The 18,916-nt window shown below is 38.0% G+C and overlaps 3 protein-coding genes across 5 annotated transcripts; 2 read left to right on the plus strand and 1 right to left on the minus strand.

Annotated features, from left to right (window-relative positions):
• Window positions 1-362: 362 nt before the first annotated feature.
• On the minus strand, window positions 363-4,521 carry LOC140787414 (ras-related protein RABB1c). Its single transcript, XM_073136314.1, has 6 exons — window positions 4,304-4,521; window positions 3,931-4,070; window positions 2,157-2,239; window positions 1,815-2,019; window positions 1,656-1,724; window positions 363-684 (listed from the first exon to the last, which is right to left on the minus strand). Exons 1-6 carry the CDS (start codon window positions 4,347-4,349, stop codon window positions 592-594), a joined length of 636 nt encoding a protein of 211 aa, XP_072992415.1. The 5' UTR covers window positions 4,350-4,521; the 3' UTR covers window positions 363-591.
• A 4,049-nt stretch (window positions 4,522-8,570) lies between these two features.
• LOC140785729 (cytochrome P450 724B1) lies at window positions 8,571-11,504 on the plus strand. Of its 2 annotated transcripts, none has more exons than XM_073133702.1 (9): window positions 8,571-8,914; window positions 9,013-9,337; window positions 9,522-9,629; window positions 9,730-9,975; window positions 10,056-10,142; window positions 10,214-10,292; window positions 10,435-10,541; window positions 10,911-11,035; window positions 11,244-11,504. In XM_073133702.1, the coding sequence occupies exons 1-9, from the start codon at window positions 8,694-8,696 to the stop codon at window positions 11,341-11,343; spliced, it is 1,398 nt and encodes a 465-aa protein (XP_072989803.1). In that variant the 5' UTR covers window positions 8,571-8,693; the 3' UTR covers window positions 11,344-11,504. The 2 variants fall into 2 exon arrangements, with proteins under 2 accessions (XP_072989803.1, XP_072989802.1); XM_073133701.1 differs by having other exon boundaries at window positions 8,572-8,914; window positions 9,477-9,629.
• Window positions 11,505-12,277: 773 nt separating this feature from the next.
• Window positions 12,278-16,666, plus strand: LOC140785584 (pentatricopeptide repeat-containing protein At3g63370, chloroplastic). 2 transcript variants are annotated; one of them, XM_073133490.1, is made up of 2 exons: window positions 12,278-15,799; window positions 16,256-16,666. In XM_073133490.1, exon 1 carries the CDS (start codon window positions 12,331-12,333, stop codon window positions 15,241-15,243), a length of 2,913 nt encoding a protein of 970 aa, XP_072989591.1. In that variant the 5' UTR covers window positions 12,278-12,330; the 3' UTR covers window positions 15,244-15,799; window positions 16,256-16,666. The 2 variants fall into 2 exon arrangements, with proteins under 2 accessions (XP_072989591.1, XP_072989590.1); XM_073133489.1 differs by having other exon boundaries at window positions 16,325-16,666.
• The last annotated feature ends 2,250 nt before the right edge of the window (window positions 16,667-18,916 follow it).

Here is an 18,916-nt window from a genome sequence, read left to right on the forward strand (position 1 = left end):
CTAGAAAGGAGCAGAAGCAAAGGAAACTATTTCACTATCTATAAAATTCAAGTCATCCACATCAGGATAAAAGACTTGCCAATGATAATTGAGAACAGAAAGTGATTATGGAGTGCAAGTGTATGGACACAGTATCAAACACATCAAGTGGGCTCTGGATGCTATTAAGTTTCTTTAACATGGAATCCTTTCGCACCCAACAGTCTGTATACAACAAGAGAACTCGGCTATATTGCACCTGCCTCAGGGTAATATTTAGCCAAAAGACTAAATTTTGAGCTTTCCACTTGAGTTGAATATAGATGTACACCTCAGACTCAGAGAGAGATATATGCCACAAAGAATAAGACCAAATAGAAGCATTTAAGCAATAGCATGTATGCTTGAGTAGCAATTAAAAGCGGATTGTGTTAGTTGTCAAGAGAGATTATACAATATTTACTGACAAGCAAGCTGCACATTTGATTGGTTCGGAGTTTCACTGATGTTGAATAAGCAACTAATCATCACAAAAGAAGCTATTTTCACAGGACAAGAAAGATTAAGAAATAAGGAATATCAGTCATAGGGTGGCATCAAGGAAAATAAGCTTTAGCTGCAGCAGCCACCAGCTTGAGAAGAGGAGCCATCCCTACCTCCAGAAGGACCAGGGATTCCTCCATATCCAACTTTGATTCCATAAGACTGCAAGAGTCACAATGTAAGATTATCGTTCAAAAGTGGGGAAAATAGTATTTATATGAAGTCATCTATAACTTTCCTGTAATAATTGAAGCAGTTTTGGATACATGGGGAATGAGACAAACAACCAAGGAAGAATCTTATACAAAATTATCATGATGAAGTGCAAAGGTGGAATCAAGAGACATAAAATGCTCCACTTGGTAATTCTAGATTGACCAATTACAGAAGCAACATCCAACCAACACACTCATATTTATCTCAAATCCAACGATATCTTTGTCTTTAAATTTCTCTTATCTGCCAAGATCTCAATATCTGAGATTCATGTTATCTTAAAAGGATTACCAGTGCAAGCAATGCCTAGTCCGTCATGAATTATAGGAAGCGCCTAGTGAAAGCCAGGCATTAGAAAGACAATCTTCCTTCATTTATAATAAAAGAAAAAAGAGTGAGATGCACCAAGTGTTTCTTGCATATGAATTATGGATCAACATGCACTTTAAGAGCCTATTTTAGAAGTGTACCCGCGCAATCCAACCTGGTGTTCATAGAGTATGCAGGATCACATCTTTACATGAAATGTTGCCAGGTTGAAAGTTCCTCTTGACTTGTATCGTTCTTGGTAGATGTTTATAGAATGATATCCATCATCTAAGATAATGCATAATCTTTCAATTCATCTCTCCAATTTGATGTAGCTGCTAGAGCCATTAAGCGGCCATATAGGCTATCATCAAGTTCATAGGTGCCATAGGGCCCTCCAACCACCTGTCTATAGCTGACAATCTCACACTTTATAACAGAGAATGGTATGTTTTTCCGCAAAAGATAGCATCTGGCTATCATGTGAAAAGAAAGAAGCATGGAGAGCACATAGAAAACCAAGTATAGTTAAAAGAAGGATGAGATGAAGTTTGATGTTGCTTATGTCCTTTAAAAACTTTGGCCAAATATGGAGGTTTAAAACTAACCTCATTGGATACATCAAAGACTCCATCCTGGATTTTCTTGTATATTGTTGCTGCAGTGCTAATGAATGCCTGGATGGATAATCAATATCAGAAAGTTACAGTTAAAAAAAAAAAGAATCTGGACCATAAATGTAAACAAATGAAGCAAGATGTAGTCACCTCCTCAACATTTTGTGCAGTTTTGGCAGAGGCCTCCATAAAGATAAGGCCATGTTCTTTAGCAAACTGCTCTCCTTCCTCAGTGCTGACAGCTCGCCTGTGAGCCAGATCACATTTGTTCCCAATCAGCATTATTGTCATGTTAGCATTTGCATGTTGCCTTGCGTCTTCTAGCCAGCTTGCAAGATGATTAAATGTCTCCCTCCTGACAATTATTTAAAGGAAAAAAAAGACAAGAAATGAGCACTCCAAATAAAAGGGACTGACAAATGAGGCTTGCTCAAATTTTTCTCTAGATTACCTTTTGATCAAAGAACAATGCACCTGAGATGAAAAAAGTACCTGGTGATATCATACACCAAAAGTGCACCAGCAGCTCCTCTATAGTAGGATCTAGTGATAGATCTGAAGGATTCCTGGCCTGCCTGTAGTTAAGGAATCTTTGCATCAAATGCATGAATGGACAAAGTGGTGGCCGATGAGGAAAATTTCATAAGGTAGGTTATGTCAGGTGAAAGATCAACAGAAACTAATTCTTTGTTTTAGACACAAGTAGCTTTTTATTTGAATTTCTGTGATAGCAGTATCCATTTGTAGCACAAATCAGCATTGTGGTACCAAGAGACAGAACAATGGTTGGATGGATAAAGAAAGAAGAAAGGAGAATGGGTTTAAATAGGTTGCCCCTAAACCCAACTTACCTTAATTTAATGTTTGGTTACTACACTAGTTTAAAAAAAACTCTTATCCTCAATCCAAATGCCATATTAGATTTTTAGTGTCATCATAAAGCACCACCAAAACAGCATGACTGCCATATAATTGGATCAACAAATACAATATCAACCAAATTGCATATATGAGACGACGGAATCCGAAGTACCAAACATCCTGTAAATGGATCCTTCCTAGAACTCAACCTTATATTGTATACCTCCTCCGTCAAGCCACAGGGCCTCATATTGTTTCTCACTGCCATATAAAACAATATTCTTCTATTGTTTATTCAATTAAAACTACCAACTGAACATGTGTGTGATCATTTATTCTCTTGTATTTCTAGCAACACCACATAATAATGTTTCCAACAATCTAATCTTAGCTACACTCATTTCCTTATAGTGTTTCTAGGTATTTATATTACAAAGCTTGTTCAATCCTATAAAGTTTATCTTAAGTTAAGAGACATACAACAATTAGATAAGAACTTTGCTGCAAAAGCAAGCAGCTTGCAACAAGGAGGTACTACGAGAAATTTAGGCCACTTCACTCCTAAAGCTTAGTGTTTTTGCAATTCTTAAAAAAGACCTTGGCTAAGCACCGGGATTGCTGAACAAGCAATCAACTGCCTGTATATCCATATTTATAAGACATACATCATCTTCAGATAATCAAAGTTTCACTAGCACAATAGGATTAAAAAGAAAGTTAGAAAGATTAATTTCCAATGACTACATGATGGTACATTTTCATGGACTAGTCTAACCTTTAGGTGGCTAAGACTTTGGTCAGGTGCTTTCCAATCTTGCGTACATAATGTTTTCAAGAGCTTCTCCATCTATTAATCACAATCAAACTCCCATACTTTTCTTCTACTCTAATATCTATCTTTTGAAGGCCATCCCATCACACAACCCTATAGATATTTTTTGGCCTAGAATTAATTTTCCTGTATGGTCAATCAATAAAAAAATTAATTCACGAGAATTAAATTAACTTTTGGGTCCTTTACTCTATACAATACCCTACCTATTTAGTCATTTTTCAAAATGTGGACCTTTAAGGAACTTATACCATTCCTAAGATAGGCCTTTCAAGGAACTTGCACATCCCAAACACCTACAAGGCCTGAGAACATCAGCTTATAATGCTTATTAAATGAAGCGCTACATTATCTACCTAGCCTCGGTCACCACCACTCTAATCTTGTTACAAAACTCTACTTGTGAACTACGACTGCCCTACTAACTATACAAGTCGAAATGGAATATTATAAAACCTAATGACCTTTTGTCTTGCGAAGAATCTAATAGTAATAAGATGTTGCGAAACGAGCAAACGAAAAATTTAACAAAAGCATCAATCCAAACATGGTGTTATGATCACAGAGACGAACCGTATCCCAAATCTGCAACTTTATGGGCTTGTTGTCAATAGTAATCATCCTAGCTCCAAATTCAACTCCAATTGTCAAGTCGTGCACGGGCTGGAACCTCTTATCCGTAAATTGCAACAGCAGGCATGATTTCCCCACACCTGAGAAAGTAAGGTAATCGTAATACCACCATAATAAAGTAGCGCAAGATGCCCTAGGGATCGCATCAAACTTTTATGATCAAATTGCAACATAGACATATCTCATCTCGAACCAGATCCAAATCCAACAAAGCCTACATATCCTAATATTTCAAACAAATATTTCATCTAATGCACAAGTAAACAATAACCCTACTTCACCCGCAGATCTGAATCCAACCACCACCTTGTACCTGTGTCGCCGATGATGATGTACTTGAAGAGGTAAGCGTACGACATCTTCTTCTTCCTCGAGAGAGATCACAACCTCACCGGCCGAAACCCAATCCAAAATCCCCTCCGGAACGAACAAAAAATAACGAAAATTATCAAATAAATCGAGGTAAAATTTGCCGCTAAAGAGGCGTAGATCTTTATAATTGGGCTTCTCCGCTGACCAAAATCCAGGTCCGAGTTTAAACTCGGAACTCGTCCGAGTTGTTCCAGATCAGCTACTGGCCATTGTGGCCGTTAGATTGGGATCTAAAGGTTGAACATCATCTCTATGATAATAAATACTAGTGGGCTTCGGCCCACTAAAATTTTGAACCCAATTCAAGATCAAATGTGGAGGATTGGGCCCAATTATGTCTATGATTGCAATATCTGGCCCATTAAGTCTATAACGTTATATACAGCCCATGCTTTTTTGGGCTTTTAGAATACTAAAGCAAAGCCGAACTATCTTGTGATTACTAATCTATGTATGATAATATATTTGAGTTCCCTCTTCTTCCTCCTCCCACTATTGTGGCAGTTGCCGCCTTTCTTCGTCTTCCCCCTTCTTTCTCATCTTCATCTTCTACTCTTCTTACTATCATTGCTTTGACTGAGGGGTTTGTCCGAGAAGATGGAGCGAGCCTGAGCATCTCGACCAACTCTAATTTGGGGATCAAAATCTCTAGATTAAACATAATAATACTACGAGGATGATAGGAAATATAAGAGAGAAGGAGAGGATTAAGAAGATATTTTATAAATTATTCCTTAATTATAATAAGATATATATTTTTATACTGTTTAAATTAATAAAAATTATAGAAAAAAAAAAGTAAGAGTCCGATTATAAAATTAATAAAATATAAAATATGATTTATAAAATTCTCTAAAATATTTTAACCCCTACAAAGAATCCTAGCTCCACCACAGTATGCATTTATAGTTTTATACCTCCGTGAAGGACAATGACACCAAAATCTCACATTATATGAAGCACTTAAACTATAGATTAAATGCATGGCTTAAGTTCCATTGGATCTTCCATCACATCCAAGAACAAATACCCCCTTAATTATGGCCAACTTGCCATTCACTATCTCCACACAAATCCACAATTATGAGCAAAAGCAAGCACTATAAGATAAAAGACTATCCATTGCTCTTATATATATAACTTCTCACCACCAGTGGTACCAAACCAAAGGAACAAAAGAACATGTCTCCCACATGCAAACCAAAGATCATGCTAATGGAACCTTGTGATGATTCCCATTTCCACCCCTTTATGAGAATAAGTAGTTAGTTTAGCATTAAGGGGGGGATCTTTGAACCTTTATTCTTCTTGCAAGTAGAAAAGAGGTCATCATCACTCCACTTGAAAGCAAACAACCCTTTTTAAGCTTGTTATATATAAGTATGTATAAGTGAATCTAAAGGCAAAGATCACTTGCTTTAGTGTAACCTTCTTCTTTTTTTTTCTTAAAAAAACAAATTATAATAATTTTACTCAACTATAGAAGCGTCATTAAGACAGCTGTGGATAGACAACTTGCTTAGATCATCTTTTTACTGCGATTCTAAACTAGTCGACACCGTGCTCAATTCGATCCCAATATATCTCTTAGTGCATCGTGAATTTATGTACTTTTATAATTAGGCTGCTCATAGGGATTACTCTTTCTCATCCTCCTGATTTGGACTGTAATTTTTTTTTTAACTGGATTAGTAACTCATGTTAAAAATAAATAAATAAATAAATAGAACACTAAAACTAGAGAAGTGTCATGATACATCATTGTCATCCAAGAATAGTGGTGGTCCTGTGAAGCTATGGGTCATAGCTTTCAGTAACCATGAGCAGTGTTGTAGCATCAAACGAAAAGGTCAGCGAGACTTGGCCTTGAAGCTTAAATCTACAATGTTAGCTAGGGACAATGTGGTCCATAGGTACAGAATTATATATGTTGCTAAGTTACTCAATGTTGAATGATGGATGAGAGGTGATGATGATTCATTTGCTCACCACTTTTCTACTTGGACAAATGTATTCAGTAAACACATCCTGCATTAATATAGATCCTAAAAAATGATTACTAAATGATAGATAGATAATATGTCTTTGAATTTTTTTTTTAAATATTTAAGTTCGGTTTAAGCTCTCTTGGGCAACTAACTAACTAACTAACTAACTAACCATATACATTATGACTTTATTATCTTTCAAAAGCAATAGCAAAAGTTGAGAGAAGGGGTAAGAGGTAAGCAGTCAAAAAAAAAAGAGAATGGAGAAGAGGAGAAGCAAAGTACAAGTGGTGCCATGCGCACACCCTCATGTCCCTACCAAAACTCAAAAGCAAGCTGCCATTTTCCCATCCCTTTCTCATGGCCTCAGCTTTTCCCTTGCCTCTCCCCCAATAGGCTACAGGGCTACCCATAGTACGTATATACTGGGGTTAAACTCTCGACCAAAAAGAAGAAAAACTAAAAGAAATCCATCCATCCATCCATCCATCCATCCATGGGAGCTGGAGAGAGCTTTTAAAAATTAGAGGAGCCAAACATGGGTCATATATATATCTCTCTCTCTCTCTCTCTCTCTCGCTTCTTTCCAATTCACAAACTTACGGTGAATAATGAGGCTAGGAAGAGAGAAAGAGAGAGGGAGAAGAAGCGTTTGTGTGGAGACAAATGGGGAAATGGAGAGAGAGGAAAGACAAAGGAGGGCTGGGCAGTGAGCTGACACCAGCTCGTGTTATCTCGAACAATGCGAGAAGACACAGATAGAGAGAGAGAGAGAGAGCTAGAATGCTATGACAGACAGAGAGAGCGCCATGAAAGCAAATAAATCATAAACTAGGGGCCAGATTACAAATAAGCTGAATGATGGGTGTTAGTCCATAAAAGTACCAAATAGTGTGTTATTTGAAAAGATATTCATAATATAATTTCTGACATTATATTGGAGAGAGAGAGAGAGAGGGAGGAAGGAAGGTGACAAATTGATGGGTATTGAAGTAATGAAGAATTTGAGGAGCCCAAGAATTTTTGCACAAAAGTACTAGCTTTGACTAGTTTTTGGAGTCAAAAGGACTCTATCCAGACAGATACATGCATCGATCAACAAGACAATGATCTCCTTTGCCTTTTTCTATCCTTCCTTGCCCCACAAATCCAAGCATATTGAGAGCCCATGTCAAATCACATGCCTCGTAGGGGAAACAATGACTCCATGGATCTCCTGGACCCTTTTGTAAGATATCTTTCAAGTTAGGGACTTAGGGGGGGTGCTACAACTCTACATAAATTTAAGTTACAGTAGAATTCATATTACAAATGAATTTGATTATTAAATAGATTATGTTCCTATTCTATATATATATATATATATATATATATATAGAGAGAGAGAGAGAGAGAGAGAGAGAGAGAGAGAGAGAGAGAGAGAGAGAGAGAGAGAGGAGTAGAAGGAAGAGGAAGGAATACCCCCAACTTTCCACCATGATAGAGTCAAATATACCTTTCCAGCTTAGCTACGACAGATACCATATTGCCAAACAAATACCTAAAAGGTTGGTCAAGTTCCCTTGTAGAGTAATTTGAAATCTTCACAACTTACTACGACTCAACAACCAGAGCCAACTTAGTAATCCCCCTAACTTTAATCTAAGTTTGGCAACTTTAATCTAGCTAAGATATGTGATGCAAAGTTATAAACTAATCCAGAATTATGATAGAAAGTGAGAATCTCTAAGCATATATATATATATAAATATGTGCCTCTGTGTAATTTTTGTAGGCCCCCTTCTCAATGAGGCTAAGGTGGACCTCCCTCTGTACTGCAATCGCTGCAACTCGTGCGGCTCCTTAAATTAATGCCCGCTAGTACCCCATGTAGAATAATGGAATATAACTTTATAGGGTTGGAATCAAAATAAGAAATATATATATATATATATATATATATATATATAATTTGACATATCTTTAGAATGATATTTTAAAATGTTTTATGTTGTAAAATATACACACACACACACACAAAAAAAAAGGGTGACAATTTATATTGTCTGCATGCGTGTAAGAGTGGCCTTTGGGCTTTGGCTGAGGAGTCTAGATGCTAGGCTAAGTTGGATCATTTCCTAGGCTTCTGATAAAAAGGTAAGCGTTTCACCCTGCAGTAAAAAAGAGCTGCCAAAAAGCCTGCTTGCTTTACTTAATTCACAGGGACTTGCTTGAGTTGGTGATATATAGAGGGAGTGAGTGAGAGACCTCCTTGTTCTACTACTCTGAAAAATAAATAGTCTTTTGGTTTTGGGTTTAAGAGCTGAGATGAGAATTGAGGTGGTGGTGGTCCTTGTGTGATCGATGGTGGGATTCATTGGCATTCTCTTTGCAGCTTGTGTGGTGGGATTCATTGGCCTTCTCTTTGGTCTCCTCTTCTTGGACCATTTCCACCCCTTGGTGTTGAATCTTGGGTTGGCTCCAAGGGGGAGCTTTGGGTGGCCTCTTGTGGGAGAAACCTTGGGATTTCTGAGACCACATCCGTCAAACACTCTTGGGGGTTTCTTAGGAAGTCATTGCTCTAGGTACTTAAGATTTAAGATCTTCTATTACCTTTTTGTTTTGCAACTACTCTTCATTGCATGCACTTTGACATATGTGGGTCGGGGTGCTCACTGCTCAGGTATGGGAGGGTGTTCAAGTCTCATCTTTTTGGGACCCCTACGATAGTGTCATGTGACCAGGAGCTGAACCACTTCATCCTCCAGAATGAGGAGAAGCTCTTCCAGTGCAGCTACCCAAGGCCCATCCATGGCATCCTTGGCAAGTCCTCCATGATAGTGGTAGTGGGGGAGACCCACAAGAGGCTAAGGAACCTAGCACTGACACTGGTCACCACAACCAAATCAAGGCCTGGCTTCCTACATGACATAGAGAGCATTGCACTTCACATCATCAGCTCATGGCAGGACAAAAGGAGGATCTTCTTCTGTGAGGAGGCCAGAAAGGTTAGAGAGACATAATCCCCCAAAACATGGACACTTGTGTGTGATTACTCCCAATGCCCAATAAAAAAGCCAAGCTGCCCTTTTTGAGCTAATGCCTTTTACTGTGTGTCTGTGTGTATGTATGTGTGCTCTCCAACAGTTCACCTTCAGTGTAATAGTAAAGCAAGTCCTTGGCTTGTCACAGGATGAGCCACAGACTGCCAGAATTCTTGAGGATTTTCTCACTTTCATGAAGGGCCTCATCTCTTTCCCTCTCTGCATTCCAGGAAGCCCCTATGCAAGAGCTGTTCAGGTATCCCTCCACTCTCTCCTCTCTCTCTCTCTCTCTCTCTCTCTCTCTCTCTCTCTTTTCCCTCCCTTCAAAGAAAGAATTTATTCCATTGCCTTTACAGGCTAGAGGCAGGATCTCTTTAACTGTGAAAGCTATAGTTGAAGAAAGAAGAAGGAAGAAAGGAGGGGATTCTTGCAACAAGGATGATTTCCTTGATGTACTTCTATCAACTAATGACCTATCTGAGGAGGAGAAAGTTAGCTTTGTACTGGACTCCTTATTGGGTGGCTATGAGACCACCTCACTCTTAATGTCCATGGCTGTCTATTTTCTTGGGCAATCTCCACAGGCTCTAGAGCAGCTCAAGGTACAATTTTTTTTTTCTTCATGCCCTTTTGCCAAAGTGGTAGTTTTAGATTTCCTTTTAATTTATCTCACTGTGTGCAGAGGGAGCACCAAAGCATCAGAGACAACAGAAACAAGGATGAGCACTTAACCATAGATGATTATAAGAAAATGGAGTTCACTCAACATGTGAGTACCTGTGGTTAAAGTCTTAAGACATGTAAATTGGAATTAATGATGGGCATGTTGTACCCTCTCAGGTGATTAATGAAGCTTTGAGATGTGGAAATATTGTTAAGTTTGTCCACAGAAAGGCCCTCAAGGATGTCAGATATAAAGGTACTCTTCCTCAACTTGTGAGTTATTATAATCCTCAGTAATTGTGCTCTTCACATGACCATAGGATGTTTGTTAAAATTTCTCTTACAACTATTCAATGGCATTAGAGAGTGGTCTAAAAGCAGAAGGCTTTTGTTGGCAGAATACCTGATTCCATCTGGTTGGAAGGTCCTACCAGTTTTCACTGCAGTGCATCTGGACTCATCTCTTCATGAAAATGCACTACATTTTCAGCCTCAGAGATGGGAGGTAATTGACTCTTTAATGATTAATTCTTTGGATCCCTTCTCATGATTATAAGATGCCAAAAACCTCTGATAAAATCCTTTCTGGGTCACCAGAGAACACAAAAAGAGACAGGTCTTGAAACTTCATATAAGAAAATTTTGTTGCTTATTCTAATGAAAGCACTATATTCTTGACAGCCTTTCAACATATAGAAGAAAGGCACATTAAATTTTCTATAATTATGTGTGACATTTTGGGATTTCAGATGCCAATAACACACAAGCTCTTACCTTTCCATGGTCCTAATTATGATACCCTTCTGAAAAAGTTGGCATCTCTGCCTATGCTTTTTAACTCTCATCCAAGTTTCTTCCTCTAATTTATGGGTAGGGAACAAACCAAGCAACATGCAAGAAATTCACTCCATTTGGTGGTGGACCAAGGCTCTGCCCAGGATCCGAACTTGCCAAAGTAGAGACTGCTTTCTTTCTCCACCACCTTGTACTCAATTTCAGGTAATCATCTTAGTTATCCAACATGCAGCACAAAGAATATTAAGTCTACAACAGCTTATCTTGTACTTGGTTTCAGATAACCAAAGGAAATCACACAGTAATAACCACAAAATTTTGTAGCTAAAAAGGTTGACACTTATAAACTCTAGAAAAAGAGTTCATGCAAATCACTTACTAAATTGACCTGTGCAACTTTTGTATCTTGTAGGTGGAAAACTGAAGGCAATGACACCCCCATGGCATATCCATATGTTGAATTCCCAAGCGGGCTACCATTAGAGATTGAACCAATTTCGATGGAACGTTGACCTGATGACAATTTACTCCCATGTGTATATTGTCTCTGTATATTATTTCCTTTCAATATGCATCTATGAAGGTCTCTCAGTTCCTTCCATTGCTGAAGATATTAAAACCAGAGTATCCAGATATTGGCTTACTAATTGCACTGAGCTTCTTACAATTTTAACTAAGTTTCGCAAGCCATTAATCATTTTAATGTATTGATAGAGAGAAAGGAAGCAAATGGTTTCATGTTGCCGAAGAGTATGCAGTGTAAATTGTGTGCAGATATATCAAGTTGATATTGGTTGAATGAAGTCAATATCTATCATCTCAGTACACTACATGTTCCATTGGTTTCATGTTGCCAAGGAGTATTCTCCCACAAAAGAATGAAGAAGGGATTGGATTGAACCTTTGAGCTGTACATGAATCAGAAAGTTGAGCAATGCAAGCAAAAAAAGAGAAAAAATAAAATTTAATGTTATATAAATTGAAAGATAACAAACTAATTTATCCCATTCGCCAACTTTATCTTGAGCCTTCTCCTTAAGAGGCCTTAAGATTTTAAAGTTAGTATGTTTTCTTCTTCTTCTTTATGCGATCGCCGATAAATAAATATTAAAAGATTTCACTAAATGATAATATATGAAATCATATATGAAAATGATAAAGATGCCTTTCTCTACAAGCAATATATGTAAGAAAATAACAAGAGTATTTGTTACTAAATAGATTAAAAATTTAACTCCAGATTAACTTTTATAAATAGCTATATAGAAAAATAAAAGTTTACAGGGGTATCCAAAAGCAAGTGTTTTGACTTTTGAGGGTATAGATGTAAATATCAAAATAAGGCAATTTTTATTTTTTATTTAATTTTGAGAAAGGTATGAATCGATATGTAAATACGAGGAAGTGTTTTCGTCATTAGTCCAAAATGTAGGGTGTGATACGCAAAAATAACCTTCTCTTTTTATGGTTTTGCTGGATGAAAAGATCCAAACTTGGTGATGAGCTTAAGATTCGCCGATGCCTTCCACGTCCAATCCACTCTCACTAGCAATAGAAGAACTCCACTATTGATGGCCTTATTATCTCTTACTCCTCCTCCAAGCTCATCCATCTCCATCTCTCCAAAAAGCTCGCGACTTTCTCGTATCTCTCTTCCTTATCCAGACCCACTTCGCACTAACACGTCCCTCAAAGAGATTTGTAAGCAAGGGAGCCTCAGGCACGCTTTCCTTGCACTCACCAACTTAGCCCACAAAAGCCCACCTCTGCAAGAAGACTACGCTTCCATACTAGAGCTTTGTGCTGCACAAAAGGCGATCTTCCAAGGCCGACAGATCCATGCCCACATTATTACATCCGGTTCCCTTGGTGACAATGGATTCCTTGCGACCAAGTTGTTATTCATGTATGGGAAATGTGCGCATATCGCAGCTGCGCAGATTCTGTTCGAGGAAATGCCTCAGAGGACAATTTTTGCATGGAACGCACTCATTGGTGCTTATGCCTCTAATGGGCAGCCCTCTGAGGCTATTGAATGTTATCAGGGGATGCGGGCATCGGGATTGATGCCAGATGCTTGCACTTTTGCTTCTGTCTTGAAAGCTTGTGGTGTGATTGGAGATGTATATAGTGGGAGTGAGGTTCATGGTTTGGCAGTCAAATTAGGGTTTGGCTCAATTACTTTCGTGGCCAATGCCATGGTCGGTATGTACGCAAAGTGTGGTTGGTGGAATTCTGCAATGTGGTTGTTTGAACGGTTGGATGATGGACGAGATGTTGTTTCATGGAATTCTATAATAACAGGTTGTGTGCAAAATGGGCAATTCTTGAAGGCATTGATTTTGTTTAGAGAAATGCACAAAGATGATATTGCAATGAATTCTTACACTGCTGTTGGTGTTCTTCAAGCTTGTGCGGAACTGGCTCTTGTTAGATTGGGTATGGAGATCCATGCAGCACTCTTGAAATGTAATCATATATTTGAAATTTATGAAAGCAATGCATTGATTGTAATGTATTCAAGATGTGGTCGACTTAATGATGCCATAAAGGTTTTCAGCGAGATGGATGAGAAAGATAATGTATCGTGGAACTCGGTGCTCTCTGGCTATGTCCAGAATGGATTATATAACGAAGCTATTCAATTTTACCATCAAATGCTCAAAGATGGGTTTAAGGTCGATCAAGTTTCTATTATAAGTGTGGCTTCTGCATTGGGCCATATCGGGAGCTTGATGAGTGGTATGGAGGTTCATGCTTTTGCAATAAAGCAAGGGTTCGATTCCGATATTCAGGTTGGAAACACGCTAATGGACATGTATGCGAAGTGTTATCTGGTAGGTTATGCGGAGCGTGTATTTCATAAAATGCCAAGTAAAGATTATATATCTTGGACAACAATAATAGCAGCCCTTGCTCAGAATTCCCGTTATTCAGATGCATTAGAATTGTTCAAGGAAATACAGAAAGATGGAATGAAGGTGGATGCAATGATGATTGGGAGCATATTACATGTTTGTAGTGGTTTGGTATGCCTTCCTCTCTTAAAAGAAATACATGGTTATACCATCAGGCATGGGTTGCTGGATATTATACTCGAGAACACAATTATAGATATATATGGGGAATGTGGGAAGGTAGTTCAGTCAATTCACATTTTTGAAAGGATGAACAATAAAGATGTAGTGACTTGGACTAGTATGATCACTTGTTATATTTCCAACGGGCTTCTAAATGAAGCTCTTAGTCTGTTTGTTGACATGCAAGAAGCCAACATTGAACCTGATGCTGTGGCACTGGTGAGCATCCTTAATGCTGTTGCTGGTTTGTCATCTTTGATGAAAGGGAAAGAAATTCACGGTTTTCTTATCCGAAGAAACCTTACTACAGGTGGAGCCATAAGCAGTTCTCTAGTGGATATGTATGCCCGCTGCGGAAATATAGACAATTCCTTGAAAATATTTAACAGAGTTGAATACAAAGATTTGGTTCTTTGGACGACGATGATTAATGCTACTGGGATGCATGGTAGAGGTAAGGAAGCTGTAGATCTGTTTGGAGGAATGCAAGAGATGGGTTTAGCTCCTGATCACATTACCTTTCTGGCCCTGCTCTATGCATGCAGCCATTCTAGGCTAATTCATGAAGGTAAAAGGTACTTGGAAATGATGAGGCACAAGTACGGATTAGAGCCATGGCCTGAACACTATGTTTGTATAGTTGATCTTCTTGGCCGTTCTGGTAGGATTGATGAAGCATATGAGTTCATTAACTCTATGCCCATGGAACCGACGGCTATTGTTTGGTGTGCACTCCTTGCAGCATGCCGGAACCACAGAAACCATAAGATTGCTGAAGTTGTGGCACAAAAGCTTCTTGATTTGGAACCTGAAAATCCAGGTAATTATGTTCTTATATCAAACGTTTTTGCTGCAATGAGGAAATGGAAGGATGTCAAGGAGGTCAGGTCCAATATGGAGGAAAGGGGACTAAGAAAAGCCCCAGCTTGCAGCTGGATTGAGGTAGGGAACAAGGTTCACTCATTTATCGCAAGAGATAATTCTCATGAAGATTCTTCGGCGATCCATGCAAAGTTGGCTGAGATAACAGAGAGGCTGGAAAAGGAAGGGGGGTACATTGCGGATACTAGGTTTGTTTTGCATGATGTGAGAGAAGAAGAAAAGATAAATATGTTGCATGGACACAGTGAGAGGTTTGCAATTGCATTTGGGTTGATTAATACACCTGAGGGAGCACCTATTAGGATAACCAAGAACCTTCGAGTATGTAGTGATTGTCATGAGTTCACCAAGCTTGTATCCATGATTTTTAAGCGGGAAGTGGTTGTCAGGGATGCAAATCGGTTTCATCACTTCAAAGAAGGATCTTGTTCTTGTGGAGATTTCTGGTGAATAAGAATAGAACATTTGGTGTCAAAGTGGGAAATTGTTGTCAAGGATGTAAATCATTTTCGTCAAACAAGGATCCCTGCAGAGATTTCTGAAGAACAAAATTGTTGCATTGAGAAATTATGATATCTCCTTCAGGATCAAACTATGATATGATATGGCCACAAGCTCACATCGAAGGAAAACATTGAAAGTCATTCCAGAATTGCGTATCATTCTGAATATTCAACAGGTTCTGTCCGAAGTTAACTCTGATGGGCACTGGCGATGCCTGATGGAGTTTGGAGATCTGAATTCTCCTCCAACCAAGCCATCCTGGCAGGAAGTGGAGATGTGTATATACTAGCATACCAACAAAGAGAAAGTTGTTTAAACGATCCAAGAAAAGTGACTAATTGGAGTATCAACTACGTATGTCTTAATTGAAGTAGGCAAACAGCTATGGTGCTAAGAAGCTATTATGATCACATCAGAAAATTTTGCTTCTTACAATGGAACTTCTAGCTTTCTAGGTGCATTTATGCCTGTGATTAACTGCAGCCAAGATTCAGGTTCTTATGTAAGTATAATTTATGCTTCTTTTATTAAAGCATACAATAAATTAGTGTTGCAATATTGTTTCCATCAGGAATAGCTAATACACAGCCAGTTTTCCCATACATGTTGAAAATTGTTGCTCGGCATTTAATAGATGAAATCAAATGGATTCAGCATAGTTATCTCATAACTCATAATGTAGAACATAAAGCTATAGTATTTATATAAAAATGACAGGTCAGACACCTTCAGTCATTACTGTTTATATGGCTGCAATTATAGTATATATTAGAATTGTGGCCTCTATATGCCCATACTGATAGCGGTGTAACCATAAAGTTTATCAATCATAATAATAACGTACTCGATCATTAATCCCTGAAAATCGACATATGCCTCTTAATGCATAAACCGTTTACTTATATGGATTAGTTGTCGATGGCTACCTTCACTTGGATACTATTTTTCTGAATTCTAGAATGGCAGGGTTGGAAGCAATCATAGCTTGAAGGAAATAACATGCAAATTTTAGACCTCTAATGTGCAGGGGCCTGAACTCTTGGAGCTTGCAAGCATGCTGAGCTGGGCTGGGCTTGAAACAAGCTGATAACACGCTGGCTAGAGCTCAGCTCGATTTATATTGAGCCAACTCGAGCTTGACTCAGTTACAGAAAAGAAAGAACATATGGAAATGTATATATATATATATATATAATCATGTATGCTTATTTATATAAGCTAATTCGAGCTGACCTCAATTGTCACAGGTTAGCAAGCTTATCTGATAGCTGTACTAAAGAGAGCACATGCAATTTGAACTTTTCAGAGACGGAGAATTGATTGGATTGTTGTCCACTTAACTGGATTAGACAATATAGTGTTGCATGCACCATGTCTTCTCAGACCTTTTTTTTTTCTTTGTTAGATCCCCATTGTATGTGATCTACTCTAAACATATTATTGCAGGTTTTTTCCCATTTCTTTAGGGTTTCAGAGTCAAAGAAAATAGGACAATTTCTTATAAAAACCTATTTGGTGCGAAGCTCTCTTGGTAAATATCAAAGCAGGTCCTCTTTCTGTAGGACTTCTCTTTGGTTAGGAGAAGTAGCAGCTTGTAATGGACTTCCAAATCAGTTAAAATTTCTTAATATTTTTTTTTACTTTTAAATGTTGGATAATTTGGCAGCCAATCAAGGGTTGAAAAGTACCCATTTGCAGGAAATTCCTGCCGTTAGGGCTGCAAACAATATGCAGCCAATAGGAGGAATCTAGCCTTGGGGCTTATAAATAGTCAAAAAAAAAAAGGAAGAAGAAAAATCTCTGTGGTCTCCAAAGGAAGAAGAAAAAGTACATTAAAAAGATTTCTGTGGTCTCCAAAGGCTAGAGAGGAACACAGAAATCTCAGGCAAATGTGTTGCTATCTTGACTAGTTTACTTAGTGACATAATTAACTCACTAGTTTTCAATAAGAAGACTGGTAGAACATTGACTGGTAGAACATGTCACAACTAAAGAGAGGGCATCGTAACATTCAGTAAGAAGGTTCATAATTAAGAACCACTAACATAGACACTATGCTACAATATGGTCATGGGGATACGAAAGATCATTAAAATACAGGACACTTACATGGTTAAGACATGACAATAAATACATAAGAATATTAAATATATTTTACTTACTTATGATATATATAGACAAGTATGCATAATCTATTTACAAGAGAAAATCAAAGTATGCACAATGCCACAAAGATATCTTAACAAATCACAAATGATAATGCTAATATGTGTTTGAGAATGTCCAACTATTGGCCGAATACATTTTATAATCTAATACTTCTTAGAAGTGTCCGACATGTGTCGAAGGAGTGACCGTCGAGTGTTTGTGTCAGACAAGTGTCGAACACGAACATGGCATGCTTAGGATTTCATATATAGCCTACCACTTGAGCTTGGTTCGAACTCACTTGTTTAATAAGTAGAAAAAAAGACACAGCCAGTGTTTATAAATATATGCAAGTATCTTTGTTTTCAACGTTGAGCTGGTGTCTCTGCCGCGGGAATAAACCCTAGTCTGTACTAGATATGCAATCAATGTAATCCTTAGTGGATAGGTTCATTCATAAAAGTCATCACCTTGGATCATCACATCACAAGCTCTGATTTCCAATGTGCTGTGGAAGTGCTGTGCAAGGCTGTTGGATTGAGTCTACTCCAAATACTTCAGTATCCTCCATTGACCCACCATTGACCCACCATTGACCTAGACTAAGAGACCTTGGTTTACTTTTCATTAGTTAAAGTAATTTTTTGATTGCATAAGTTGTTGGGTCCTTCCTAAGACCTTCCTAGCTTTGTGTTACTAAAATTCTCCTACATAAGAAGGCCTTCTCTCCTCTCCATTAATCTTGTAATCATCTCATCGCCTATCCATCTTAAGCTTAGAAGCAATGAAGGTGAGTGAGCAAACACACTTATTTTACTTGTTCCTGCATATATTCTTCCATTGCTTCCTGTTGGTCATTTCACCATGAACAACTAAACCTTATACTGATGATAATTTTAATGGAGTTAGTAACTCTTGAAGTGTTTGATGACTTGATCTTGGAGCAAAAGATCACTATCAAGTTGCAAATTAACTGCGAGGCAAAGCGAAAAAAAGCTATGGCGGTGGCTGCATCAAGAGGTGTTATATAGTTTGAAAACTACACAAAATGTTCTTACTCTTATATATATATATATATATATATATATTGAAGGAAACAATTGTATGATGTTAAACATTAATCTACTTCTGATAGGAGTTGATTCGATTGCGTTAGAAGGCGAGGACAAGAATCAGTTGGTAGTGGTTGGCGTTAATGTTGATTCAGCTTGCTTGACAAAAATTCTGAGGAAGAAGGTAGGTCATGCAACCATACTCAAAGTAGAGGAAGTAAAGAAGGCTGAAGACAAGAAGAAGGAAGTTGTTTATCCATTCCAATGTTCTACTAGTTACCCTCCATGTCCTCAATTGCTTTTTAGTGAATGTCCAAACGATCCAAATCCATTTGGTTGCTCAATCTTATGAATTATGGATCAACACTATTGATACATCTATGTTATTAGGTTCTGTAAAGGACTCTTTCATGTGACAG

Source organism: Typha latifolia, chromosome 4 (genome assembly GCF_019914945.1).
Source record: "Typha latifolia isolate L0001 chromosome 4, TyphaL0001v2, whole genome shotgun sequence".
Lineage (NCBI taxonomy): Eukaryota > Viridiplantae > Streptophyta > Magnoliopsida > Poales > Typhaceae > Typha > Typha latifolia.

Bases quoted from the DNA above. Each gene is read 5' to 3' on its own strand.
- LOC140787414 (XM_073136314.1), bottom strand. From the start codon at position 4,349: ATGTCGTACGCTTACCTCTTCAAGTACATCATCATCGGCGACACAG. The intron at 2,240-3,930 runs GTTCGTCTCTGT...CCTTAACTACAG, and splicing joins AGTTGCAGATTTGGGATACG to GCAGGCCAGGAATCCTTCAG. The intron at 685-1,655 runs GTTAGTTTTAAA...TGACTCTTGCAG, and splicing joins TCTTTGATGTATCCAATGAG to TCTTATGGAATCAAAGTTGG.
- LOC140785584 (XM_073133490.1), top strand. From the start codon at position 12,331: ATGAGCTTAAGATTCGCCGATGCCTTCCACGTCCAATCCACTCTCACT.
- LOC140785729 (XM_073133701.1), top strand. From the start codon at position 8,694: ATGGTGGGATTCATTGGCATTCTCTTTGCAGCTTGTGTGGTGGGATTC. The intron at 10,293-10,434 runs GTACTCTTCCTC...TTTTGTTGGCAG, and splicing joins CAAGGATGTCAGATATAAAG to AATACCTGATTCCATCTGGT. The intron at 11,036-11,243 runs GTAATCATCTTA...TGTATCTTGTAG, and splicing joins CACCTTGTACTCAATTTCAG to GTGGAAAACTGAAGGCAATG.